We start from the raw sequence: 27,386 nt of genomic DNA, 5'->3' as shown, positions 1-27,386 counted from the left end.
CGGAAGAGGAGGAGGAGGAGGAGGAGGAGGAGAGCATCAGAGGAAGGCAGGGGCCCCACCACATCCTAGCAGGGAAAGGCAGCCCGGAGTGAGCTTTGCTGGTGAGTGGTGCCTGGTGGGAATGTGCCGTGGGCTGTCGCCAAGGGGGAGCCTGAAGCTGGGGGGACACTGGGGGGACACTGGGGGGACACGGGGTGCTCTGGTGGCCACGTGGCAGCAACAGGGGGTGTCAGAGGGGTGATCCCCAGGGCACACCCTGCTCATGGCCTGTGCTTTGGGTAGGGGGGGTCTGTGTTGGCCCCGCTGCACCCTCAGTCTTGTTCCAGGAGCAAATCCCGAGCCGTGTCCTCAGCCAGGACCCAAACAGGGACAGGCAGGACTCGTCCCCGTGTGTCCCCCAGCAGCCATTGCCCCACCCTCTGATCCAGGGCAAACCTGGCACCTTCTCTGTGCCCAAACAGCTCCTGAATTCCAGTGTGTGTGTGGGGGGGAAAGAGGTGGTTTTTGAGGCATGAGTGACCACAGGGTGCCATGCACTGGGAATTCCCAAGCCCCTTTTCACCGGGAGGGTTTTTGGGAGCCGCACACAGGTACAGCTGGGATCCCACATCCTGCGGGAAAGGCATCCCAGGGTGTGCCCAGGGCCCGCTCAGCCCGTGCGCAGCACCCAGGGATGGGCAGGGAGCGCAGCAGAGGCGCGGCCCGGGATGCAGCGAGGCCCTTTCGGGACGTGCAGGTGGAGATGTCCTCCCTGAGCCGAGCCTGGCGCCTGCCCCGCTGGAGGAGCCCCCGGCCCTTCAGCAGCGGCTCGGGCCCCACGGCCAAGAAGAGCGTCCCGTACCAGAAGACGCTGCAGGAGGAGGGTCCCGGGAGCGGCCAGCCCAGCCGGGCCCCGCCGGGCTCGGCACAGGTGGTGGTGGTGGGAGGGGGCAGCCTGGGCTGCCAGACCGCCTATCACCTGGCCAAAATGGGGCTCCGCGAGGTGCTGCTGCTCGAGAGGGACCGCCTGACCTCGGGCACCACCTGGCACACGGCGGGTGAGTGGCGGGGATGCTCAGGGTTTGGGGTGCAGATGCTGAGAATTTCTGGTTTTCCTTCTGCCATAATATTTTTAATATAGTATTAATATTAATATAGTATTAATATTAATATTATTAATAAAAATCAATATATTATATTATATTATATTATATTATATTATATTATATTATATTATATTATATTATATTTAAATATATGTATATTAATATAAATATAATACAAATAGAAATTATAACTAATATAATGATACAATGATAACAAATAATATAAATGTAATAATATTATATAATAATATAATGAAATAAAAGAATAAAATATATTAATAAATAATGTAATGTAATGTTATAATATAATACTTAAATATATATGTATATTAATATAAATATAATACAAATAGAAATTATAACTAATATAATAATATAATGATAACAAATAATATAAATGTAATAACATTATAACATATAATATAATAATATGATGAAATAAAAGAATAAAATATATTAATAAATAATGTAATGTAATGTTATAATATAATATAATACTTAAATATATAAGTATATGTATATTAATATAAATATAATAGAAATAGAAATTATAACTAATATAATGATATAATGATAACAACTAATATAAATGTGATAATATTATAATTTATAATATAATAATATAATAAAAGAATAAAATATAATAATAATATAGTAATGCAATAATATAATATAATATAATATAATATAATATAATATAATATAATATAATATAATATAATATAATATAATATAATATAATTTTTTTAAGTCCCCTAAATTTGCTTTTCCCCCCCCAAGATTCATGTGGCTGCAGCCAAAGGAAACACTTTCCTTCCACAGTTTCCACCCCCTTTTTAAAGCCACTTTTCTATGGCAGAGAGGCACAGCTATATAAGCTTTTTAATTTTTTTTTCCCCACACTTTTTTGGCCCATCCACTCCATAACCCCTTTCCCTCCATTGACTTAACGCCCAAAGAGAACAAAAATCGATGGTTTGTAGCATTCCCACAAATCCCCTTTTTGCACCCATTTTTCTATGGCAGGGAGACAGCGCTATATAAGCTTTTCAAAATTTTTTAAATTTTTTTTTTATTTTTTCCCACACTTTTATGGCCCACCAACTCCATACCCCCTTCCCTCCATTCATTAAACGCCCGAAGAGAACAGAACCCGGTGGTTTGTAGCATTCCCACAAATCCCCTTTTTGCACCCATTTTTCTATGGCAGGGAGGCAGAGCTATATAAGATTTTAAATTTTTTTTTGTTTTGTTTTGTTTTTTCCCACACTTTTATGGCCCACCAACTCCATACCCCCTTCCCTCCATTCATTAAACGCCCGAAGAGAACAAAACCCGGTGGTTTGTAGCATTCCCACAAATCCCCTTTTTGCACCCATTTTTCTATGGCAGGGAGGCAGAGCTATATAAGCTTTTAATTTTTTTTTTTTTTTATTTTTTCCCACACTTTTATGGCCCACCAACTCCATACCCCTTTCCCCCCATTCATCAAACGCCCGGAGAGAACAGAACCCGGTGGTTTGTAGCATTCCCACAAATCCACGAGATGGAGCGCGAGCCCCGCGGGGCGGCACGGGACACACGGGGGGCCCTCCCTGCGTCCCTCTCGGGGCGATGTGGAGGTGGCGGAGCCCCCGTGTCACCCCGCGTCCCCCGCAGGGCTCCTGTGGCAGCTGCGTCCCAGCGATGTGGAAGTGGAGCTGCTGGCGCACACGAGGGACGTGGTCAGCCGGGATCTGCCGGCCGAGACCGGGCTGCACACGGGCTGGGTGGAGAACGGGGGGCTCTTCATCGCCTCCAACAAGCAGCGCCTGGATGAGTACAAAAGGCTCATGTCGGTAGGGAGGAGCCCCGGGATGCAGGAGGAGGGGAGGGGTTTTTGTGGTCCCTGAATTGTTCCGTCCTTCCCACCTGGATAGCAGGTCCTTTCCAAGGCAGGCTCCTGACTTGAATAAGGCAGCCCAAAATCTGTCAAATCCCTCCGAAGTTGGCAAAATTAAATGCAGCCTCGGATTTTTTTGGTTGTTTAAATAGTGGTAGCATTGTTTTCCCCGCATTGTGCAGCAGCATTTTTCCAGCTGCACAGGCAGCTTGAAATTCAAAGAATGTCCCATCCCTCACTGCTTTCCCACCTGGACAGCAGGTCCTTTCCAGGGCAGCCTCCTGACTTGAATAATGCAGGCAAAATCTGTCAAACTCCTCCAAAGTTGGCAAAATTAAATGCAGCCTCGGATTTTTTTGGGTTGTTTAAATGGTGGTAGCATCGTTTCCCCCATTTTTCCAGCTGCACAGGCAACTTGAATTCAAAAACAGGGTTATATTCCCTGAAATCTGAGCATCACCCCTTGCTGGATTTAGGGTTTGGGAGATAAACTTGTCCTGGATTCTCCTCCAATGTTGGAGTTCAGGACACCCCTCTGTCTGTCCTGGATTGCCCAAACCCCTGCCAGGGGGCTCAGAGACCCTGGCACAGAGCCCAAGACCCCTGTGGGTTTGATTATGACCCATGGAGCAAATTACCAACCCTACATGAAGATCTGCAAGCCACGAAAGTACAAGCAGAATAACAATAATCAGTTTAAGTAGAACAATAATAATCAGTTTGTCACTCCTTCAGCAGCAAGTGGTGAACAAATCTTTTGCTCCCTGCCTGAGCTCCTGGTTTTCCTGTCCCCTGGCAGCTGGGGAAGGTGTATGGAGTGGAGTCCCACGTGCTGACCCCGGCACAGACCAAGGACCTGTACCCCCTGATGAACGTGGATGACCTGTATGGCACCCTCTATGTCCCCAAGGATGGCACCATGGACCCTGCTGGCACCTGCTCAACCCTGGCCAGAGCAGCGACTGCCAGGGGCGCTACGGTAGTTCTTAATTAGTAATTTATATTAATTTTGGTGTAGTAAAACTTTAGTATAGTAAAAAATTACTTAGTAATTTATACTAAGCAGAAGGTGAGGTGCCTACTTCACCTTCTGCTTTCCCACCGGGGCAGAGCTGCTCCTGCAGATTTGGGGCTTTCCCAAATTATTACTAATTAGTAGAATTAGTAATTTATGCTAATTATAATTTAGTAAAGTAAATATATATACTTTAGTAAAGTAAAACTTTAGTATAGTAAAAAATTACTTAGTCATTTATACTAAGGTGCCTTCCTCACCTTCTCCTTTCCCACTGGGGCAGCACTGCTCCTGCAGATTTGGAGCTTTCCCAAGGAGGGTGTTGCCCTCTTGGTTGGGTGACAATGACAAAGCTGGCAGGAGCCACGAGATCCAGGGAAAATAGAGGATGGAAAAAAGGCCTTTAGGAGCAAGACAAGGCACTCAGAATGCTGCTTAAGGTTCCCTTTTCCCAGCTTTGGGGGCTGCACGTTGGGCAGGCTGTCCCCCTGCCCTGGTGACCCTGCTCTGACTCTGCCCCCCTTCCTGTGCCACCAGATCATTGAGAACTGCCCGGTCACAGGCATCCAGGTGAGAACTGATGATTTTGGGGTGAAGAGGGTGCATGCAGTGGAGACAGCCCACGGCACCATCCAGACTCCCTGCGTGGTGAACTGTGCAGGTACAGGGGACAGGGCACAGGGGACGGGGTGGGACAGGGGCAGCGGACGCAACTCGGGGGTGCCTTTGCTCCCGTGAGGAGGAAAGTCTGCATCAGCCCGTGGCTGTGCCCTGCAGCTGTCTGGGGGACGCAGAGGAGCTCAGCACGGCGTTGTTGTCTCTGCAGGAGTGTGGGCACGGGCCCTGGGCCGGCTGGCAGGCGTGCACGTGCCGCTGGTGGCCATGCACCACGCCTACGTGGTGACCGAGCGCATCGAGGGCATCCAGGTCAGTGCTGCCCACCTGCAGCCTGGCTCCTCTGCTCTGGGCGATGGGGCTGGACAGGCAGAAACACCCCTGCCCCTTCCAGGGACCCCCAGACCTGTGGGAGCTCCTGGTTGCTGCCAGGTCAGGCTCTGCTCTGCTCCCAGGGGAGTGCACACCCTCAGCAGGGCTGTCAGATCACCTTGAACAGAGGCAGATTTAATATTTAACGAGGTTACAACTGGCAGGATGGTTTTTTTTTTTCCCCTCAAGATCTCTGTGTTTGGTGTCTGATAGCAGCGTTCATAAAGATCCCAGACCTTTGTGAGCCAGCCCCAGGCCTGGCAGGCAGAGGTGTAGCTCTCCAAGCATTTCTAGACTGCCCATATAAATCTGTTCCTGCCATCTGGCTGCGGAGAATTGCTTGGGAGTCGAAGGAGCCTTCATCCTCTCAGGCCCCAGTGCACTCAGGGTGACACATTAATTAGTTTCCATCCTGCTGACACAGTCTGTGCCTGCCCTTTCAGCACGAGGTGCCTGGTTGTAAAAAGTGCTGTGGTCCATGATTACATTTCAGTCCCAGTGACTCCACCGTGCCCTTAGCAGCAAGAAAGGCTCCAGAGGAGAGGCTGCAGCTCACAGACCTCAGTGCCTCCTGCTCAATCCACTTAATTCCACTTGTCAACACGGGTTGCAGTAGGCCCTACACTGATTCTTCAGTGTTATCTAAATGTTTCCCCATCCATTATTCACAAGAACAAATCCCTCATTCTTCGTGCACCGCTGCCTGCGCCTCCAGCTGCTGCATCCTCCTGCAGAGGCGGGTGGCAGAGGAGTGATGATTGCTGAGCTAGGATCAACCCCAGGGGCTGCTCCCCGTCCCCAGGGCACCCCTGGGTGCTGCTCAGGTCTCTGTGTAAGCTGCTCTGCCCATGGTTTGCCCAGGTTAGCTGGGTGCTTTCCTCTTGGGATGCCCAAATTTCAGTGCTGAGGGAGCACCCACAGAGCCGTCGTGTCCCATCCTTGACAGATCACTGCTGCAGGTGCCCACCTTGTGCCCTGGGCCTTGCTGGGTGCCACAGGGGTGTCCCCGTGGCTCTTGGCCTCCTCTGACCCCTGCACTCCCCCGCCCATGTTTCAGAACATGCCAAACGTTCGTGATCACGACGCCTCGGTCTATCTGCGTCTCCAAGGCGATGCCCTCTCCGTGGGTGGATATGAGTCAAACCCCATCTTCTGGGAGGAGGTGAGTGCAGCCTGGAGGTTTGCTGGGGGAACCAGGCAGGTTTCCAGGGAAGCCATCTCGGAGGCGTGGGCATCAGGCACAGCCCCCAAATTCTGCAGGCACCAACCTCTGGTGGCTGGCGGGGAGAGCAGGGGGAGCATCTCCCCTTTGGGGCTGTCTGTGGCACAGATATGCAGTGCAGAGGCAGCAGGAGAGACAGAACTGTGCAATCCTCCTCCCTGTTTTATGGTGCTCATCCCTCTGTCCTTAATTCAGACTACAGGCTGTCTGGGTTGCTCAAGAAAACCCCAAAATCCCAGAGATTCAATGCAGCCTCAATTTATCTTCTCCGAGGCTGCCAGAGATGAGGTGGTCTCACACAGTCAGCCATCCTCTCTTCTGTGCCCTGATTCTTGTTTCTCCTCTTTAGGTATCTGAAAAATTTGCTTTTGGCCTCTTTGACCTGGACTGGGATGTTTTCATGCAACACATTGAAGGTGCTGTCAACAGAGTGCCAGTTCTGGAGAAAACAGGAATTAAATCCACTGTCTGTGGGCCAGGTAACGTGGCTGTGGTGACCACTGTGGTGGCACTGTGGTAGCTGGGTTTCTCTGAAAATTTTGCTGGAGGAAAAGGGAAACTTTATAACCTGGGGAGAAGAAAAACTCCTTGAATGCAGAGAAAGTGCTGCTGGTCTGGCTGCAGTGGTGGCATCTTCCAAGGGGTGGCATTCCAGGCCTAGCCTGGGTGGAGAAATAGAATCACACATCCAGAGACTCACAGAATGGTTTGGCTTGGAAGGGATCTTCAAAGATTATCCAATTCCATGGGCAGGGACACCTTTCACTATCCCAGGCTGCTCCAAGCCCCATCCAAACTTGCCTTGAACACCTCCAGGGACGGGGCAGCCACAGCTTCTCTGGGCACCCCGTGCCAGGGCCTCCCCACCCTTGTTGTAAATAACTTCTATCTTGTAATTCCTTATAATCTTATTGATTTCTTATCTTCTCAATTGTCCCTCTTTCAGTTTAAAGCCATTTCCTTGGGGAGATGGCTGCCTTGGTTTACTCTGGTAGTGAATGGATCTCCAGCTGATGTTGTGGCTGCTGGACTGGAAAATTAAGAGGCAGATGTTTTTAAGCAGTGGCTGTTATTTTACCAAGTGTTATCTTCTGTAATTATTTTTATTACTTGTTCCTGGTCTAGTGAGGTTAGATTTACCCAGATTTACATCCCTGGTGTGGAGTTAAAGCCATCCCTGCAGTGGCAGCTGGAGGTGGTGCCAGACATTGAGCTCGAGCCTTGCACACTTGGTTTGCCCTTAAAATCCACTATACACTAAGAAATCAACTATAATAGAAGCCCTTTTTGCTGAGGCACTTAAAGTGAAACTCTTTGGGTTATATGAGGGGAAAGTAGGGCACATCTTGTGCCCTGCAGCAGATCAAACATGACTTGTACAAGGTGGAGACCTTGGCCCTAGGTCCAGTGGTTTGATTGCACTGTGAGCAGAGCAGAACTGGCTGCTGGTAGATTAATGTCTCCATTTTGTCATACAATAATGTCATTTTCCAAGGCTCAGCTCTCCTGCTTTTCTCCTTCTTGATTGAAACCAGCAGCCTGTGGCAGCTGAGTCATGCTGGGCTGATCAAATGGCAAAGGCTTTATCCCCTTTGCTGTGGTCACTGTGCCAAGGTCCCTGCAGCCCTCACCACCCATCCCAGGGCAAAGTCAGCTGTGCTGGCAGGGGAGGTGCTTTGGCTCCATTAACTCCCTGAGTTTGTAGCCTGGAATATCTGTACAGGGACAGTGGCACGTGAGGAGCTGCTCTGGTGACAGTGGAAATATCCTGGCTCTGCTCCTGCCTTCTCTGGAGCAGTGGGATCAGGGGACACCAGCTGGGCATGGCTAAGTGGGGAAAAGCCATACTGAACTCAGCTTTCCCTCTCTCCTTTTACATGGATGGATGGAGCACCATCAAACAGGGAGGAGGATTGCACACCTCTGTCAGGGGCTTGCTGTCCCCCCTGGTGATGATTTATAGAGGGATTTCCATGGCTGATGGCCCAGTGGAATAGCACTGGCAGCAGGAGACATTATGAGCACAGGAGAGACATCCCCAGCCCCTCCCTCAGCTGAACCAAGGGGCTCAAAGTTATGGAATTTCCCAGCAGGAATTGACAAAGATGGAATGTGCCATCAGGAAATAGGGCCCAGATTTAAAATGGCAACAAACAGATCAGTGCAGCCCCCTTGGCTGGGGGATTGGGAAGGAAAAAAGAGCCCTCACAGTGCCTCATTCACCTTCTCTTGGGGAATTCATTTTGCTTCCCAAATTCTAACTCCAAAACCCTGTGCTGGGCAGTGCTGGGTGTTGGTGCAGTTCTGACCCTGCTGAGCTCTCTGGGAGCAGGACGAGGTCAGCACGGGAGGAAAGCTGTCTGTAAAGTGTGTGACGTGTCCCCAGAGTGTGTGATCCCCCTGTCCTGGCCTCGCTGGCACATCCCCTCTCTGCTTTCCAGAGTCATTCACAGCTGACCACAAACCACTCATGGGAGAAGCTCCTGAAGTCCGAGGGTTCTTCCTCGGCTGCGGCTTCAACAGCGCCGGTAAGAGAGACCTGAAGGGGTCATCCCTGGGGGATCCTGGCATTCCCCAGCCCTGCTTGGCCTCCTGGCCCTGTCTGCACCCTGCCCTGTTCCCCAGGGATGATGCTGGGAGGTGGCTGTGGCAGGGAATTGGCTCACTGGATCATCCACGGCCGGCCGGAGAAGGACATGTACGGCTACGACATCAGGTGAGTCACCCCGCTGCCTCCACGGGCATCCCTCATCCCTGCTGCTCCTTGGGGGCGCTCCCAAGGCAGGGCTGGCATCAGGAATGGCTGTCCAGGCAGTGTGTGTGTCCCTCCAAGGAGCTGGAATCAATTACAGGCAGTGGCTTTAATGAATGCACACTGGGTGGGGTTTATCTCGTTCTCCTCATCCCACTCCCACACAAACAGTTTCCATCAGGCACGGGGAGGTGGTGGTGGCGGTGGGGAAGGACAGGGTAATTATGTTTGGGTTTTGTTGTTCAATTAGAGCCGTGCCTAATCCTCTAAGTTAATAATCAGGGGGATGATTTCAACAGCACAAAGATTAGCTCGGCCCCCCTCTGCAGCACCACCAGGGCTGGGAGATGTGACCGTGCAGATGTTGGCTCAGTAATTGCTTTTGACTTGCTTGATTGTCTTTGATTGGGTTTGGGCTTTCTTGCAGGGCTGTAGTGACAGCAACCACCTTGTGAGGGACAAAGCTTTGAAAATCTCACCTTGTTTTAGTGGCCCAGCTGGTAAATGCCACATTGGCCTGGGCTGTGGGAGTCAGGGGCCTGCAGAGATGGGGGAGATGTCTCCAGCTGCCCCCTTCCACCAGGGATGGGGATGGAGAGATGGAGAAATCCCAGGCTGGGCACTGGGTTGGCACCAGCACAACCCCCTGACCCCAAGGGACCCCAGCCCTGCTCAGAGCAGCCAGGGGCTTTCCACCCAAACATCTCCCCTGTCCCATGTGCCCTGTCATCGAGCTGTCAGTCCCATTCCTTCCTTTGGGTGACAATTACCAAGCTCCTCTTTAAATAACTCCTTTTTCCACACATTTCAATATTTATCCTCTCAGAACATTTGCTTGTAAATATTTCATCTGGCAGCTGTTGCCCACTTGCTGCTGTCAAAAATTCAGCTCGTTGGTGAAGGGGCTGAGGCTGATGGGGCAACCAGGGGTGCTGGTGACATGCCATGTGTCACCTTCTGCCAGCTCCTGGGGAGCATCACTTGTATTCCTTGCAGGGCTCAGCCCCATGCCCTGCCTCTCCTCTGCCCCCAGTCAGCAAAGAGGGAAGCTGAAAGTATCATTTTAAAAGTCCCTAGAAATGGCATTTTGTCCTTCATGCCCCAGCCTGGCTCCCTCTCTGCAGCCCTGGGAAAGGTGCCACTTGTGCCCAAGGCTGCTCCCCGTGAGTTACAGCCTGACAGTGGGCTGAGCTGGCACATTCCTTCAAGGAGAATTTCTGTTTGAAAGATGGAAATACTTCAAATGAATTGAAGATGTTTTGGGTTTTATTTATATTTCAGCCTGGGGAGAATTGAGTGAAAAATATAAGGAATGTATAAGCGCTCATTCCCTCATCAGGGCTGTGCTTAAACCCAGGTGTGCCCTGAGGCTGCTCCCATGTTGCAGTGGGGCAGAATTAACCTCAAATTTCATTTTTTTCCTGTTTCCCCTCCTCAGCAGGGCTGTTTCCTGCTCCCAGTTGCTCTGGGGTGGGGCAGCTCCACTGGTCAGCACCATGGCATGGCCAGCGCCGAGCCCTGCTTGGCTCCTCTGCTCCTACCCACAGAACTGGAGCAGCAATAACAACTTTACACCAGCAGCTTCATCCACACCTGGGTCTGGTCCAGAAGGCTGTGAGCTGGTGGGCTCACCCAGATGTTGCCACCTCCTTGCCTTGCAGGAGGTTCCACCACTCCCTGACTGACAACAACCGCTGGATGCGGGAGCGCAGCCACGAGTCCTACGCCAAGAACTATTCCGTGGTGTTCCCCCATGATGAGCCCCTGGCAGGACGCAACATGAGGAAGGACCCCCTGCACGAGGTGAGGACAGGGCCTGGGCTGGCCCTCCCAGCAGCAAAAAGGAGCTCACAAAGAGTGGCTGCAGCTGGGTCGCTTCCCAAAGCCTGTGTGATGCCATCCGTCCATCCTGGGGAGATCCCTGCCAGACCTCAAAGCTCACTGTGCCCATTAAATGGGCAGTTTAATGATAGAGAGCCTGAGAATTCCCATATTTAGCTCAGCAGATGTGGATTAAGAACCTGGTGATGATCACTGCACAAGGGAAAAGGGGAGAGGAGAGCTCCAAGGCTGAGTCCATCCCAGGGCAGCTGAGAGGGCTGAGGGTGCTGAATGCTCACAGGAATCTCCTGCTCACCGTGTCCTGCTCACAATTTAGCAGCAGTTTCTCCCCAAAACATCGTCTCTCATTGTGGAGTGAGGCTGGGGCACGAGGGAACAGGGATGTGCCCTGTGGAGGTGGTTTTGCCAGCACCCCCTATGTGGTTTTGCTCCCTGGAGGCACCAGCCACGGGTCCCTCCTGCTCCAGCCCCTTCTTCACACAAATATCCACAGGTGAACACTCTCAAGATGCAGCACTTGAGACAAAAACCCAATTCCCAGCATTTTGCTGCACCGGCAGCTCAGAACCCCCCAGATCCCTCGAGACACTGAGCTTGGCTCAGCACCAGAGCCTCATCCCACTGCCAGCCCCAGCCCCAGCCCTGGCAAAGCCACATTTCCCAAGCCCATTCCTGCTTCTCTCTGATTGACATCACACCATTCCTCTTCCAACTGGAGGGCAGAGGCTGGAGCAGTAAAACAGACACCCCTGCCCGCCAGCCCCCGGTGTTTGCTTGACAGCTCAGTTGTTTTCTGTCACTGAGGATGCAATTTATTTTTTAATAGCACGTCTAATAAGTGATGCCCACTTGACTGACAGGCTGGTATTTATCCATGCAGCTCCAGAACATGTGCTGTGTTTTATAAATAGGCACTGAATGATTTCTGAGATGTTCAACAAAATCTATTCTTTTCCGAACTGAGGCTCCAAACAAGAATGTCTTAATGGATCCCTAATTAATTGCGTGCAGAGAGGTTTTCCTGAGAGCTCAGAGGAGGAATGAGAAGGTTGCTGTATAAATATTAAATGCTGTTATATAATTACTCTGTAAACATGGTGGGGAATCTTGCTCCCTGCATGTAGCATCTCTTGGTCAGCAATTTGGGCACCCCAGGGCAGGTTTTGGTGGGGTGCACAGCCAGGCTGTGGCTCTCTCTGCCTCTTGAGGAAAATATCCTGCCTGAGGGGGACAAAAATCAGGCAATTTTTTAGTTTTGACACTGTTTTAAATGACATTTTGGCTGATTTTGGCTGTTGATAGCCAAACCAAGGGGTCACAAGTCTGGTCTTGAGCCCACATCTGCACCCGAGGAGGGCAGCCTGAGTGCTGCTCAAAGAGCTGTGAAAGGAATTTTTTAAAAGAAGCTGTTTGCTCTCATTTCTCCCGTGCAGGAGCTGCTGCAGCAGGGCTGTGTTTTCCAGGAGAGGCACGGCTGGGAGAGACCTGGCTGGTTCAGCCCTGGGGGAGCAGCCCCGGTAAGAACACCTGGGGTTTTGGGGGGTCCTCAGCCTGGAGAGACCAGCTGGGGTAGGACCCTGCACCATGGGTGGGGACCCATCACCATGAGCAGGGATTTTGGGGTGGGGACCCCTCACCAGGACAGGATGGGTGGGGATCCATCACTGTGGGCAAGGATGCTGGGATGGGGATCCATCAGTGTGGGCAGGGATGTTGGGATGGGGATCCCTCACTGAAGGCAGGGATTTTGGGATGGGGATCCATCACTGTGGGAAGAGATGTTGGGATGGGGATCCCTCACTGAAGGCAGGGATGTTGAGATGGGGATCCCTCACTGAAGGCAGGGATGTTGGGATGGGGATCCCTCACTGAAGGCAGGGATGTTGGGATGGGGATCCATCACTGTGGGCAGGGATTTTGGGGTGGGGATCCCTCACTGAAGGCAGGGATGTTGGGGTGGGGATCCATCACCGTGGGAAGAGATGTTGGGATGGGGATCCCTCACTGAAGGCAGGGATGTTGGGGTGGGGATCCATCACCGTGGGAAGAGATGTTGGGATGGGGATCCCTCACTGAAGGCAGGGATGTTGGGATGGGGATCCCTCACTGAAGGCAGGGATGTTGGGATGGGGATCCCTCACTGCAGGCAGGGATGTTGGGATGGGGATCCATCACTGTGGGCAGGGATGTTGGGATGGGGATCCATCACTGAAGGCAGGGATGTTGGGATGGGGATCCATCACTGTGGGCAGGGATGTTGGGATGGGGATCCATCACTGTGGGCAGGGATGTTGGGATGGGGATCCATCACCATGGGCAGGGATGTTGGGATGGGGATCCATCACTGAAGGCAGGGATGTTGGGATGGGGATCCATCACCATGGGCAGGGATGTTGGGATGGGGATCCATCACTGAAGGCAGGGATTTTGGGGTGGGAACCCATCCCCGTGGTGATCAGGGATGCCAGGGTGGGGACCCACCACCACAGCCATCTCTCCAGCACCGGGGTGAGTATGACAAGGAGTCCTTTGGTTTCAGCCTCACCTCCTCTTCCTCCCTGTCCCCCAGGTCCTGGACTATGATTACTACGGTGCCTACGGCCACGAGCGCCACAGGGACTACACCTACAACCGCCTGCTGGGGGACGAGTACACCTTCGACTTCCCCCCTCACCACCACATCGTGAGTGGGGCTGACAGCCCCTCCTGCCCTGCCAAACTCCCAGCCAGCTGGGGGACTTGGAGGCAGCAGAATTTGTGCCCCATCGCTGCTCTGGGTGATGCTCGGAGGGAGGGGAAGCTCCAAAACAGTGAAAAATGTCCCAAAAATATGAAGAGAAATGTGTGGCCTGTGCTCAGAAACCTCAGGGGAGAGGCCATGGGAATTATGCTGTTGCTTTCCTAAAGTGTTGAGAGCAGCTTGGGGGGAAAAATCCAATTTGATAAAATTTGGGTGTTATTGATGATAACTGTCACTGAGTTAGCGAGGTGAGGAGTGGGATCAGGCAATCAGGATGGCCTGTCAGGCTGGCTCCAGCAAATTCCTGATTCTTTCAGGAGCATTTTGAAGCCTTTAAAGGCACCGGGAGAGTGTCCTGGTATCGTTTCCCGTTATGTAAATGGTTTGTGTTTCCCTTTGTGGGTGAGAGCATGGCTCAACCTCAGCGCTGCCGTGTTTGCCTTAATTGCAGATCAAGAAGGAATGTTTAACGTGCAGGAACGCCCTGGCTCTCTTTGACATGTCTTATTTTGGGAAATTCTACCTGGTTGGACCTGAAGCTACCAAAGCAGCAGACTGGCTGTTCAGTGCTGATGTGAGCAAAGCTCCAGGTACAGCCTCAGCTCCTCCTTTTCCTGGGGAGATCTCACCCCAAAACAACCCAGAAAAACACAGACTGGCTTTTCCTCTCAGTGCTGCTTTTGTGCAGAGGGTTTGGGAAGAGGCTGCTCTCCCTGTCCTCACCACAGTCTGGATCCTGCCTTGTTCACACAGGGGCTTGAGACTCTCAATCTCAGGGTTGTGGGTTCGTGCCCTACGTTGGGCGCCAGTATATTGGAATTAAATACCAATGTAGCTGGATGAGACATGCCTGGGCTCCTCTGCCCCTTGCTGCTTGACCAAAGGCGGCAGCTGTGGTGGTTTCACCTGAGAGACACCTTTGGCTAAGCTGGATGCTGCTCAGTGCTCTGAGCTCAGGGATGAAGGAGGGAGGTTTCCCTCTGGCTCCAGATGTGGCTCACATCTGGAGGTGCAATGGGTGCTGGAGCAAGCACAACCCTCAGACAAGCCAGCTGTGATTTGTTGTCCCCTTTTCCGAGAGCTTTGGCCATTTCCAAGCATGCAACTTCATCTCCTCAAACAGGACAGGGAAAAAAACCATCATTCCTTCTGCCCTGCCTGTGCTGAGACATCCATGGTCGGTCAGGCAAAGCCAGGATGGGTGATTGAATGCCAGTGGCACCTTTTCCTGCTGCCCAGCTGCCAGTGCCGGGCTGGCTGATGGGCTGATAGTGGTGCCCGTGTGCCCTGCAGGCTCCACCGTGTACACCTGCATGCTGAACCGCCAGGGCGGCGTGGAGAGCGACCTGACCGTCAGCAGGATCAGCCCTGGGACCCCAAGCTCCCCCCTGGCCCCCGCTTTTGAAGGTAAAAACCCTGACCAGCTGCATGGAGCAGCTCTGGCTGTGCTCACCCTCCCTGAATTCCCGGGTTTTCTCGCTGCCTTTTCAATGCACACAGAGACTTTTCCAGTCCTGGGCAGGTTTGTGCCAGCACTCGCTGTCACGCTGGAGGGGCTGCAGGCACAGGGCTGATTCTGATTGCATTTTCCTAATGGCAGCCACCTGGCTTTTTCCACCTCCATCCCCCGGTGCCTGTAACCCAATTATGGCCCCTGTCCCCGGGGCCCTGCACTGCTCATCGCTGTTATTGGGTTTGTCCAGCCCTGCCTGGCAGCTCTGACCTCTGTCCCAGCCCTTATCAGCTGCAATTAAGGGGGACTGGAAGGCAGCAGAGCAGCCCTGGGGGCAGGAATGGCATTAGGCAGCTCCAGAGGAGGAGGATGCTGGCCACAGAGCCCTGTTCCCATGCTGTGTCACCTTCAGGTGTGCCATGGGGCCATCTCACCATGCTGTGTCACCCTCAGGTGTGCCATGGGGCAATCTCACCCCCTGTGTCACCTTCAGGTGTGCCATGGGGCAATCTCACCCCCCTGTTTGTCCCAGCAGCGTGGGGTGCCTGTGATTTTTCCCTCCCTTGTGGGAGACTCCTTCCTCCCTCCTGTCTGGGACACTGGCAGGGGAAGCAGGGTGGGAAGTGGCTGGCAGAGCTGCAGCTTTGTCGGGCACTGGAGGTGTTTAATCACAGCAAAGTCTATTTTTCCAATTACAGTAGGTGGCTGCACTCATTATCATTATGACAGAATACCAGAGAGCAATTTCGTAGTGGCAGGAAAGACAGAGGAAGATTGATTACATATTAATCAGCTCTCACACACCATCCCTGGGGATTGTTCCACCCAGGATTACTGAGGAGATGAATTCCTCCTTGCATACAGTGGGAATTGTTCTGTAGTGGTTATGGGCTGGTCACTGTGGCATTCCCTGCTCCCACCCGTACCCACAGCTCCCTCCACCCTTGAGGGGCTGTTCTGTGCTGGGAAAAAAGTGCAGATGCTTTTGCTGTTGCTCTCAAGGAGTTTTTTCCTGTGATGCTCACACACGCTTTCAGTGTGGCCATTTGGTTTTCACAGTGCTGAGCCCCCCAAAAAGCCTTCCCTAATCCCCCAGCTGTTTAACCCTTTTATTGGCAGTCCCAGCCAGGGCTGCACTTCAGGCTGTGCAGAGCAGAACCAGCCCTGACAGGCTGCCTGGGGCTGTGTTCCAGGGGATGGGTACTACCTGGCAATTGGTGGGGCTGTGGCTCAGCACAACTGGTCCCACATCACCACCGTGCTGCAGGACATGAAATTCCAGTGCCAGCTCCTCGACTGCTCCGAGGAGCTGGGCATGATGAGCATCCAGGGCCCGCTGAGGTGAGAGGTGTGAGCCCCTCCCTGCAACCTGACCAGGGAGGGATGGAGGGAAGGGGTGGAGGGAGGGATGGAGGGGTGGAAGGGCAGAGGGATAGAGAGAGGGATGGGTGGAGGGATGCAGGGATGGAGGGAGGGATGCAGGGATGGAGGGGCAGAGGGATGGAGGGAGGGATGCAGGGATGGATGCAGGGATGGATGCAGGGATGGAGGGAGGGATGCAGGGATGGAGGGAGGGATGCAGGGTGGAAGGAGGGATGCAGGGATGGAGGGAGGGATGCAGGGATGGAGGGAGGGATGCAGGGATGCAGGGATGGAGGGAGGTTTGCCTCAGGTGCAGATCTCCCTGTTGGGCAGGGGTAGGTGTGAGCCCCATGGCAGCGATGCTGATGTGGCTGGGGTACCACTCCATTTTCCATGGAACTGAAATTTCTTTTGAGGCTCCCACAGCACTGCACATCAGCCACCTCAGCTCAAGGCTGTCTTACCAGCAAGATGAGGAGCAAGATTTGGGGATAACCCTCCCTGCTCCCGTTTGCTGTTTCCCCACAGCCGCGCTGTCCTGCAGGAAGTGCTCGACACCGACCTCAGCAACGAGGCCTTCCCCTTCTCCACCCACAAAATCACCACAGCTGCAGGATGCCAGGTAGGAAGGGGCCCCTCCTTGAGCTGCCCAGGGAGCTCTGGGCTCTGTGCATCCACCAGCCAAGCACAGAACCCCAGACTGGTTTGGCTTGGAAGGGACCTGAAAGATTGTTGGATTGTACTAAGTGGTTTCTTTAGTTATTGTTTTGCACTGGGTTTTGTATTTTGGAATAGTATGTAAAAGATCATCTTGTTCCACCCCCTGCAATGGGTAGGGACACTTTCCACTGTCTCAGGGTGCTCCAGGCCCCATCCAACCTGGCCTGGAGCACTCCCAGGGATACAGGGACAGCCACAGCTCCTCTGGGCAAACTGTTCCATCTCCCTCTGTTGGGAATGTGCCTGCCTCCTGTTTATTGCAGAGAGGTTTTGTTGTGGATTTTGTAGGAAAAGGCCAAAACCCAGAAAAGGGTGTTTCCCTCCCTGACTGCCTGGCAGGTGCCATCCTGCTCTCCCAGCCCTCACAGCGCTGAGCCTGGGGAAGGGACAGGGTGACTCATGGCTTTGCAGTGATGCCACAGGAATGGGAAATGCCTCCATGGATTAGGGCCAGCCCTGGTGATGAGATCTACCTGACACTTCAGACACTTTCCATTTCCCCCTCCTCACAAAAAAACGGGGACAATTTAATGCAAAGCCTGTCAGGTGCTGGCAGGAGGGACTGGGCAGCCTGGGAGCTGCTGTTTGATCACAGGAGAAGCCTGACAGCCCTAAGCTTCCTGTACAGGCACACATCATCCTGCTTCTGCCCAGCCTTCAGGGCTCACACATGCCCTGAAGCTGTTGATTGAGCTTGAACACCCCAAATAGAAGAGTTGGTGACCATGAGGTGTCATTTTTCTCAAAGGAGAAATGTCCTAGGAAAACCTGCTGCTGACAACTTTGGGTATCAGGGAAAAGCTTTAGCAAGGTTTCATGGAGAAACTCTGGTTTCTCAGCGAGGTTTATCCCATGTGGAATATTCCTATGGTTGCAAAAACACTTTGAAGAGAGGGTGGGATTTGTACCTGCTCCTTTCCATGGCAAGCCTGGGCAGGCCATGATCCCAGAGCATCCCTCTCCTGCTGGATGAGCTGGATGGGAGGAGGGACCATGCCCAGAACTCTCTCTGCTCTCAGCCTGGAGCCTGGTGGGGCATGAAGGAGGTGAAGGTGAAGCAGTAAATCTCATAGAAGGCAGCAGGAGAGCCAGGAGCTGCAGCAGGCTGGATGTTAAGGAAATTGGGTTAAGCCACGTGCGGCCACTTTTCATTCAGAATTAAAATGGCTTTAATTCTCCTGCAGCTGCCTGCTGAAGAGATTGCTGCTAAATCAAATTAGAGCCTCTTGATTTGTGAGCAACAGCCTGGCCAGGCCTTAAGGTGGTTGAAGTAAGGCACAGATCTTGCCCAAGTCAGATGAATCTCCAAACCACTGCCATCAATGCACCCTGGGTGCCCAGCAACTCCACCCACAGCGAGTTCAGTGTCCCTCAGAAAGCCTGGGGGGCTTCAAAGCCAATCCACTGGTGCAGGTTGTCCAAAGTGCTGGATTTTAGTCTCCATTAATCCTCCCCACACCCTCCCCTGTCAGCCTGCAGCAGGCTGATATCATCTTGTAATAATCTGCCTTTGCCCTAAGAAAGGTGTGGAAATGTTCCTGTCTCCAGGAGTGTGATGAGTTTATTTGCATTTCACTTCAAGTTTGTTATAAATAATCCAGTCCTTCAAGGAAGATAGAGCTGGCAGAAGTTTTGTGGATTCTTTGGAGTGTAAATTCCCTGATGGACAGAGAAAAGCTCTCCTGTCTCAGGGGTGTGAGCTGGGAGGGGACTGGACCACCCTTCAGGAGGTCTCCTTTGTCCCACTGGACAATGAACACCAGGGACCCCATCCCACACTGGAATTAGAGTGGGAGGATTTCTCAGGGCAGCAGGCTGAAGCCTTTGCTGATATTATCACCTTCCAGGGGAATTAAACTGAACCCAGCATCTTTAAAAAGTTATCACCGAGATTTTCCTGCATTAACTCAGTAGTTGAACAAAATCAGCTGGAGTCAAAGGAGAGTTCCAGCAGAGTTAATGACTCTGGAAATTATGGATTGGTTTGTGAGTTTATATATAGAGTCTCTTATTGTATAGAACAGCAGAGAAAGGTCACCCTTTGAATCTCACTGCTGGAGACAGGGAAAAAATCAGGTTTTCATTTCCTATGGTACCTAGAATGCTTTTGAATTGCTGCACAAAGACCCAGGAATGGATGCTATTGCACAGCTCCAGCTGGAAGGCCTATTCCTCTGGGGATCCTGCAGAGCTGCTGAGTGCAGCCCTCAGCATTGCCCTCCGTGGTGGGATGTGAGTCCTGCCTGGGGCTCGCACACATCCCAGTCCCTCCCTGTGCTGAGCCGGCCACTGCCCGATCAGCCCCGTTTTCCAGGGTTTCCTGTTTTCTGCGGGCACCGCTCTTGCTGGGATGCTCATTCCCCTGGAGCGCTGGTGCTTTGAGAGGAAGTTTCTCCCAGGAGTAAGTTGCTCCCGGTTGCTCAGAGCGCTTTAGCTGCAGTCCCATTCGGGGTTAACGAGCCGGGAAGTTGCCTGTCAATCCCCGGAGCATCTCCTGCCGCAGTGAAGATGGAAGCTGGCTCGCAGCAACCTCTTCTCAGGCTGTTCCCTAATTAGATGACACCTTTGTGAAGAGAAAAAAGCTTCTCTGAGCCCCTTGTGCCCGTGCTCCTGGGGAAGGGAGTGCCAGCCTTTGTGCCCGGCTGTGGCTGGCCCTGGCACCTCAAAATAAATTCCCCATCCTGTGTTCCTTCCTTCTCCCTACTCCTATTGCAGAGGTTAAGGTTTCTTACAAGTTAAAAATTGTAAATTCAGCTTGAGGATGTGATTTTGGTGCTAGGGGAAGCAGGAGTGGATTTGGGCTCCCAGCTGTGCCCCCTGGCCATGCTGGCAGCACAGAGCCCAGGCAGACCTTGGGCATTTCTGCCTGCTTTGGGCAGCAGCTGCTGGTGTCTGTTTGCATTTGGGATTAGAGAGCACCAGCTCTGCTTGGGGCAAGAGCTCAGCAAATGGCAAAATACAGTTTCTGCCCCAGCCCCAGCCAGAGCCAGCCTGGAAGAGTGTCCTGAGCTGGGGACAGCTTTGTTACCAGCACAGATCACAGCCCAGAGAGGAACTCTGGAGTTAATCTCTCTCCCAAAGGCAGCTCTGTGTCTGCAGTGGATGTACCCAGAGGGATGAACCGAAGGGGTTTTGTGGGGGAGGAATGGAGAAACACAATGGGATGAATCAGAGGGAAAGGCAGCTCAGGCTCCAGGGCTGTCTGCAGGGAAGGTGCCCGAGTTGGGTGGGTCCCAGCTGGCCTGGAAGGCTTTGGGAGTGGAGAGTGTTCCAGAGGGACAGCAGGAGGGTGCCTGGGTGAGAAGCTGGTGGAACACAGGCAGGCCAGGCTGTTCCCTGGGACTGCAGCCAGGCTCCATCCCTGGCAATGAGGCTTCTCTGGAGAAGCACCCAGTCCCCTGTGCTGGTCTGCTCATCCCTCCTTGGGGCTCCTGGCATTTGGTGTGGAGCTCGTGTGACAGCTCAGCTTTGGGACACAGCCCTGAGCATTCCCTGCTGGCACTGGGACATGCCCAGGAGCCTTGGGTGCCCTGCTGTGGCAGCACTGTCCAGGAAGGAACATCCCTGTGGCAGGGACAGCAGTGATGAAGTGCCCCAAAAGCAGGACAGTCCTGCTGGGGACAGCTTCCCTGTCTCGGTGGATCAGCAGAGGGAGACAAAAGCTTGGCTGGAGCTGGAACATCACATCTCACCCCAGCCCTGGAGTCTGGAGGCAGAGGATGCTGCAGCAGCCACCTCTGCCCCCTGGCACTGATGGTAGCTGGGCTTGAGGTGCCAGACTTAGGAAGTCCAGAGATGAGAAATTCACTCTGAGCCTACAGCAATGGTGAGAGGGCCCCAACGAAGGAGGAAGGATGAGGAGGACTCCATTGATATCAGAAGGCTCATTAATTACTTTATTATACTGTATTATTCTATACATCTAAAACTGAACCTGCCAAGCACTCAGCCCTGCACACATTGCCCAGAATCTCATGACTGTCACCCAACAGTCTCAACACTCTTGGCCCTGACAGGCCAAGGAAACAAAACACCATCACTGTGGGTAAACAATCTCCACGTTGCATTCTACTCTGACAAAAACATAGGCACAGCAAATGAGATAAGAATTGTTTTTCCTTTCTCTGAGGTTCAGAGAATGGGAATCCCAGCAATATTCTTGGGAAGAATCGTGCCTTGCTTTTCTCTGTGAAGAGAAATGTGGGGCTACATGAACCTGTCTTTGTGCAAGAAAGGAGAGCCCAGAACTGCCTTCCACCACAGTTCCCAGGTGCAGGAGCCTCGGGGGGTAGGACAGTCAGGATGGACAGAGATGAGAGATCTCTGCAGCCAGGGCTGGAGGGCTGGGAACTTGGGGTTTATTGCAAAGGGCCTGGGTGCAGGGCCCTGCTGGGAGCTGCCAGGCACAGCTCAGAGCAGGACTGAGAGAGGGAGAGGTAAAGAGGATGAGAGGGTAAGGACATAAGAGGGTAAAAGGGTAAGAGAGTGATGTTCCCGTTACAATACCATAAATCTTCTTCTGTGCTGAATATTCTGATTCTCACTAACCAATCTAGTCCAAGATACAAATCCTGTAGCATTTCCATACAGCCTATAAGAATCATTACATTACTGTTCTGTGTTACATTTTAAACCCTAAAAACTCCTCTTTGGGCCCCTTCTGCCAAGCTGTAGGGTCTGCTCTGACCCTTGGGCCTGTCTGCAAGCAGAGGGTGTTGTTCCATCAAAAGGGGATCACCTTCAGCCGGCCACACCATTGTTTTCCAGTTGTTCAGTAACTGAGGGATCTCAAAGCTTGCTTTCATTTCAATCTCACTTATAGTTCCCATATTCTCCAAGTCTTTTGCCAGGCAATCATATTTACAAGGCTTTCCTGTTCCATCTTCCCCAGCACCCAGGCAAGGCTGGCTTTTCCCCTGACACAGGAGCCTCTGCCAGGCTGCCCAGCCCAGCTCCAGCCTGGGGATGTTTCCCTCTTGCCCTTGCAGGTCCGTGCCATGAGGCTGTCGTTCGTGGGGGAGATGGGCTGGGAGCTGCACGTGCCCAGGGCTGACTGTGTGAAGGTTTATCGGGCAGTGATGCAGGCAGGAGCCCGGCACGGCATCGCCAACGCTGGCTACAGAGCCATCGACAGCCTCAGCATCGAGAAAGGTCCTTGTTCTCCTCTCAGCAGCTCTCTCTGCTTCTCCTCCAGCGGGGGGAGCAGGGCAGGCAGCTTTTCCTCAGCTTCGGGGTGGGTCAGTGGGACTGGAGGTGGGGCAGGGTCTCAGAACGCTGAGAATTCCCCTGTGGGCTCCTCTCCAGGGTGTTTTATCCACATGGATGAAGGGCAGGGGGTGTCCAGGGGGCAGGGCTGTGGTGGTGTTTGCAGGGGTCTCAGGAGGAGGGAAGAGATGAGAATCTTGACTCCGTGTTTCAGAAGGCAGATTTATTATTTTATGATATATATAATATAATATATAAAAGCACCCTGTTTAAAAAATTAAAATCAGGGTTTGAAAATTATATTATATTATATTATATTATATTATATTATATTATATTATATTATATTATATTATATTATATTGATAATATATTAAAACTATACTAAAAGAATAGAAGATTTCAGAAAGCTAGCAAAGAAAAGAATAGAATGATGACAAAAGCTCGTGACTCTCAGAGAGTCCAAGCCAGCTGACTGTGATTGGCCATTAATTAGAAACAACCAACATGGACCAACCAAAGATGCACCTGTTGCACTCCACAGCAGCAGATAATTACTGTTTTTCTTTTCTTCTGAAGCTTCTCAGCTTCTCAAGAGAAAAATCCTGGCAAAGGGATTTTTCAGCAAATATCATAGCAACACAGGGGTGCTGTGCCAGGTCAGTGGGTGACCCGGGCTGGCTCCTGCAGGGTACAGGCACTGGCACGCAGACCTGCGCCCCGATGACACCCCGCTGGAAGCAGGGCTGGCCTTCACCTGCAAGCTCAAGTCCAGCATCCCCTTCCTGGGCCGGGAGGCTGTGGAGGCACAGAAAGCCAAGGGCATCTTCCGCCGGCTGGTGTGCTTTACCACCGAGGAGTGAGTACACAGGGGAGGGAAGGAGGAACACAGTGAGTACCACAGTGAGTACACAGGGGAGGGAGTGAGTAACACAGTGAGTACCACAGTGAGTACACAGGGGAGGGAGGGAGTAACACAGTGAGTACCACAGTGAGTACACAGGGGAGGGAGGGAGTAACACAGTGAGTACCACAGTGAGTACACAGGGGAGGGAGGGAGTAACACAGTGAGTACCACAGTGAGTACACAGGGGAGGGAGGGAGTAACACAGTGAGTACCACAGTGAGTACACAGGGGAGGGAGGGAGTAACACAGTGAGTACCACAGTGAGTACCACAGAGGAGGGAGGAAGTACTACAGAGGAGTGAATGAGTACCACAGGAGAGGTCCTGCTACCATGCATCTTTCACAGTTCCAATTCTCTAAAATATCTGGTCGTCTTTTTGCAAGGCCATATTTTGGAACTTATTTCTAGTTCAAGGTCTCTCTCGACAATGTTGTCTTTACAATTCTTCTCCATTTCTTACACACACACACACACAGAGGTGCCACACCTGGACAGCTGTTTTCCATGCTCGAATTCCATCTCTAATTTAAATCCCACTGCAAATTCCCTGTTGGAGGAATCTCCCTGTTCAGTGGGAGCTGCAGGTGGTGTGAAAGGGTTGATCTTGTTTCACCAGAGGTTTTGCAGATTGGGCAGAGGTTTTGCTGTGGGAGGTGTGAGAGGGTTGATCTTGTTTCACCAGAGGTTTTGCAGATTGGGCTGGAGGGACTCTGGGTTCAGCATGGGGAGGTGAATGAGCAAATTCCCTGTTGGGTGTTCAGTGGGAGCTGCAGGAGGTGTGAGGGTTGATCTTGTTTCACCCAGAGCTTTGCAGATTGGGCTGGTGGCACTCTGGGTGCATCACGGAGAGGTGACTGAGCCCACGGGCAGTGGGAGCCCTGGCACATGGGCTGCCCTGGGGCAGAGCCAGAGCCCTGTGCCCTGTGGAGGGGCTGTGCTGTGGCAGCTCTGCCCCTGCCTTGCAGGAAGGTGCCCATGTTCGGCCTGGAGGCGGTCTGGAGGGACGGGCAGGTGGTCGGCCACATCCGCCGGGCAGATTTTGGGTTTGCCATCGACAGAACCATCGCCTACGGCTACATCCGAGACCCTGCAGGGGGCCCGGTGAGTGCAGAGCCCCGGGCTGGCTGTGCCTCCTCCCTGCACTGCCACACAGCCACCTCTGTCACCTGGGCTGGGCGATGGGACCACAGCTCCCGCTGTTCCCTGGGCAGGCTGGGGGCTGAGGGGCTGGTGCCAAAATTGCTGTCACTGTCACCATGTGAGGTCCATGCACGGCTCAAGTGCTGCCTCGGGTGTTAATTGTGAGCAAATATTTAATTGCAGTAGCAAATTCACTTATGTTGTAGGGAGCAATGGCCAATGGGAGCAGGGCAAGGTTTTAATTAACCCTGGGAGGCTCCTGGGTAATCAGTCAGGTGCCCTCATTTAGCAGCGTGCTGTGGGGACAGAGGTTGGGGTGACATCTCCAGGGACCTTTTCTGTGCCAGCCAAGAGCTGTGTGTGCGCTGTGATTCCTGCTCTTGCTTGCCTTGGCTTTTCATCCTGCATCCCTGCAAGAGACCCAAGGCAAGTGGCTTGTGGGCCAGTTGCTCCTGGGAATGCCCTTTTCTCCCAGTGATGAATATTCCTCCTTCTCCTTCTCCTTTTCCTTTTCCTTCTCCTTCTCCCTTTTCCCCTTTCCTTTCCCCTTTCCTTTCCCCTTTCCTTTCTCCTTTCCTTTCTCCTTTCCTTTCTCCTTTCCTTTCCCCTTTCCTTTCCCCTTTTTTCTTTCCATCATATACCTCCACAGAGGAAAAAAAGAAACCTAAAATTTTCAAACCCTGATTTTTATTTTTTTTTTAGACAGGGTGCTTTTAACAGTTCTCATCCCCCTTTCCACACATCCTCTCGGGATGTCAGAGCCGGGTTTTCTGCAGAGAGCAGATGTGTGGGGCGGGTGGGGGCTTGCCCAGGGGTGGAGCTGGGATGCTGCCACCCTACAGGGGTTTTTCCATGGCTCTGCCTCGCAGGTTTCCCTGGATTTTGTGAAGAGTGGCAGCTACGAGCTGGAGCGGATGGGAGTGACCTTCCCGGCCCGAGCTCACACCAAATCCCCGTTCGACCCTGACAACAAACGCGTGAAAGGCTTTTACTGAGGGCTGCTGGGCTGCCCCGAGGAGCTGCGGGCTGAGCTCCCGGCCCCACCGGCCCCTGCTGGCTCCGGGGTCAGCTGCAAGAGCCGCGCAGCCTCCTGGAACCCCCCGAGTCACTGTGGGCCAAATTAAGGGGAGAAGAGGAGGAAGAGATTCCAGAAAGTGCAAAGACTCTGCTGCTCTGTTTCCCCAGTGAAGCAAGGCCGCTGCAGCAATAATTCCTTTCCATGGGTTAATTGGCCTGCAAACAGCATTTGGTCTCACTGCATGTGAAGTGGCTTCAATTTTTGACTTTGCTGGAAACTCTTTTCCCCCAAATGTAGCCTGGAAGTGAATTTTTTTTTTAAAGTAGCTCTGCTGTTAATACAGCTGGAGCCTCCAAAGCTGCCATCCCTCTGGTCCCTTGCTGTGTCTGTCCCCTCTCCCATGGGTGTCACCTCATCCTGGGGGCTCTGCTGGGGTGGGGGCTGTGGAGGGAAGGGGCAGAGTGCAGGGTCATTGCCCAGGGTCACACTGTGGGCTCCTCTCTGCAGTGCTGTTTGTGTTTGTGTGTCATAATCGTGGAACCATGGAGCAGCTTGGCTTGGAAGGGACCTCAAAGCCCATCTCATGCCATGGGTTCCATGGGCAGGGACACCTTCCACTGTCCCAGCTGCTCCAATCCCATCCAGTCTGGCCTTGGACACTTCCAGGGATGGTGCATCCATGATTTTTCTGGGCTGCTCCTGGCACAGGCTGTGGTGTAAGGTGGCCAGGGGGGCACTGGCCCCACAGCTGCCCTTGGCCTCATCCCCAGGTCCCTTGTGGCTTCTTCCCAAAGGTCACCTTGGAGGTGGCTCCTTTTAGCTCCCAACAGACAGGGGATGCTGGCAGAGGCTGAGCCATGAGCTCGAACCCCTCTGGCAGCTCAGAGCCAGCCCTGGGGGCAGCAGGGAGGGTTTGCCCTCACACGCACACAGCCTGTGCTGAAGGGAAGGATCAGCACTCCCCATCACCATCCCTTGCTCTGCTCCCCTCTCTGGGCTCTCTGCTGGAGCTTTCACCCGCCTGAAGAAATAATCTCACTCCCTGCTCTCCCCTTTTCCTCCCTTGACTAGGTTTGTTTGGGTCACAGCCTCTTTAGAGCTGATTTCAATTCCTTGCCCTCGTGCCACGAGCGCCACGGGCAAGAGCGTGAACTCTGAAATGCTTTGGTTTTACTGAAAACATTAAAAACCAAGATTGAGATGAATTTTTCACTTGAATAGGAGGTGACTGCCCTGCCTCTGGCAGGGTGGAGGGCAGGGGAGGGGGTGGCTGTGGTCCTGTTCTGAGGGAAGGAGCATTCTGCCTCCCTGCCAAGCCAGGCATCACTCTGTGCCTGGAAGATCAGGTTTTGCTTTAAAAAGCCTTTTCTGGTGTGCAGTGCTCTGGCCTGGGGTTTCTCTTACACCCAAGGTGGCTGGGAAGGAAATTTGGGGGCCAGCTGGCCTAGATCCTACCTGTCCCAGAGCTGGGATGGACATGGACTCCCCTCCACCTCCACACCTCCAGCCTCTCCTCTGCTCCTCCTGAATGCTCTCCAGTCAGAGCTCAACAGCAAAAAGCAATTTATTTTACATTTAGATATTTAATGGAGCAATTTTTTCCTGACAAAAGATTTGTCATTCCCCCTCCTCCCCTCCCCTTTTCCAAACCCCATCCCAGAGGTGTCCTTTGTTCCCAGCCATTGGCATCTGGTGGCATCGAGAGGAACAATCCAGAGCGTGGAGGAGTGGGGAGGGGAGGGGAGGGGAGGGCTGGGTGGGTGTTGTGGCCCCCCTCCATCCATCCCTCCTTCCATCCATCCATGCCTCCATCCCTGCCACAGCTGCCAGCATGAGGGAGCACCTGTGGAGCCATCCTGAGCTAGGCAGGACCGTGGGACACCAGCAAGGCTTTTGTGCTGCCCCCACACATCCCTTTGCTCCGTGCCTCAGTTTCCCCGCAGGCAAACAAGCTCCTTCCCCCCCTCCCTGGGGCTGCACAATAGCAAACCTCGCCGTTATTATCCCGGGGGTGGGAAGCAGCATTACTCAGAGCCAGCATTGCTAATGACACAC

The 27,386-nt window shown here is 52.7% G+C and overlaps 1 protein-coding gene across 1 annotated transcript; it reads left to right on the top strand.

The window, feature by feature from the left end:
- SARDH (sarcosine dehydrogenase) lies at window positions 1–26,536 on the top strand. The gene is made up of 21 exons (XM_071454093.1): window positions 1–101; window positions 737–1,037; window positions 2,745–2,923; window positions 3,767–3,946; window positions 4,520–4,643; window positions 4,809–4,909; window positions 6,027–6,131; window positions 6,541–6,670; window positions 8,633–8,719; window positions 8,817–8,907; window positions 10,605–10,746; window positions 12,219–12,302; window positions 13,355–13,468; window positions 13,977–14,115; window positions 14,819–14,932; window positions 16,172–16,319; window positions 16,869–16,962; window positions 22,049–22,211; window positions 22,956–23,124; window positions 24,139–24,274; window positions 25,183–26,536. The coding sequence occupies exons 2-21, from the start codon at window positions 743–745 to the stop codon at window positions 25,306–25,308; spliced, it is 2,721 nt and encodes a 906-aa protein (XP_071310194.1). The 5' UTR covers window positions 1–101; window positions 737–742; the 3' UTR covers window positions 25,309–26,536.
- The last annotated feature ends 850 nt before the right edge of the window (window positions 26,537–27,386 follow it).

Source organism: Agelaius tricolor, unplaced genomic scaffold (assembly GCF_023055355.1).
Source record: "Agelaius tricolor isolate 1412-34295 unplaced genomic scaffold, bAgeTri1.0.p SCAF_38, whole genome shotgun sequence".
NCBI classification, from domain to species: Eukaryota; Metazoa; Chordata; class Aves; order Passeriformes; family Icteridae; genus Agelaius; species Agelaius tricolor.
This window is presented reverse-complemented; position numbering and strand designations above follow the sequence as displayed.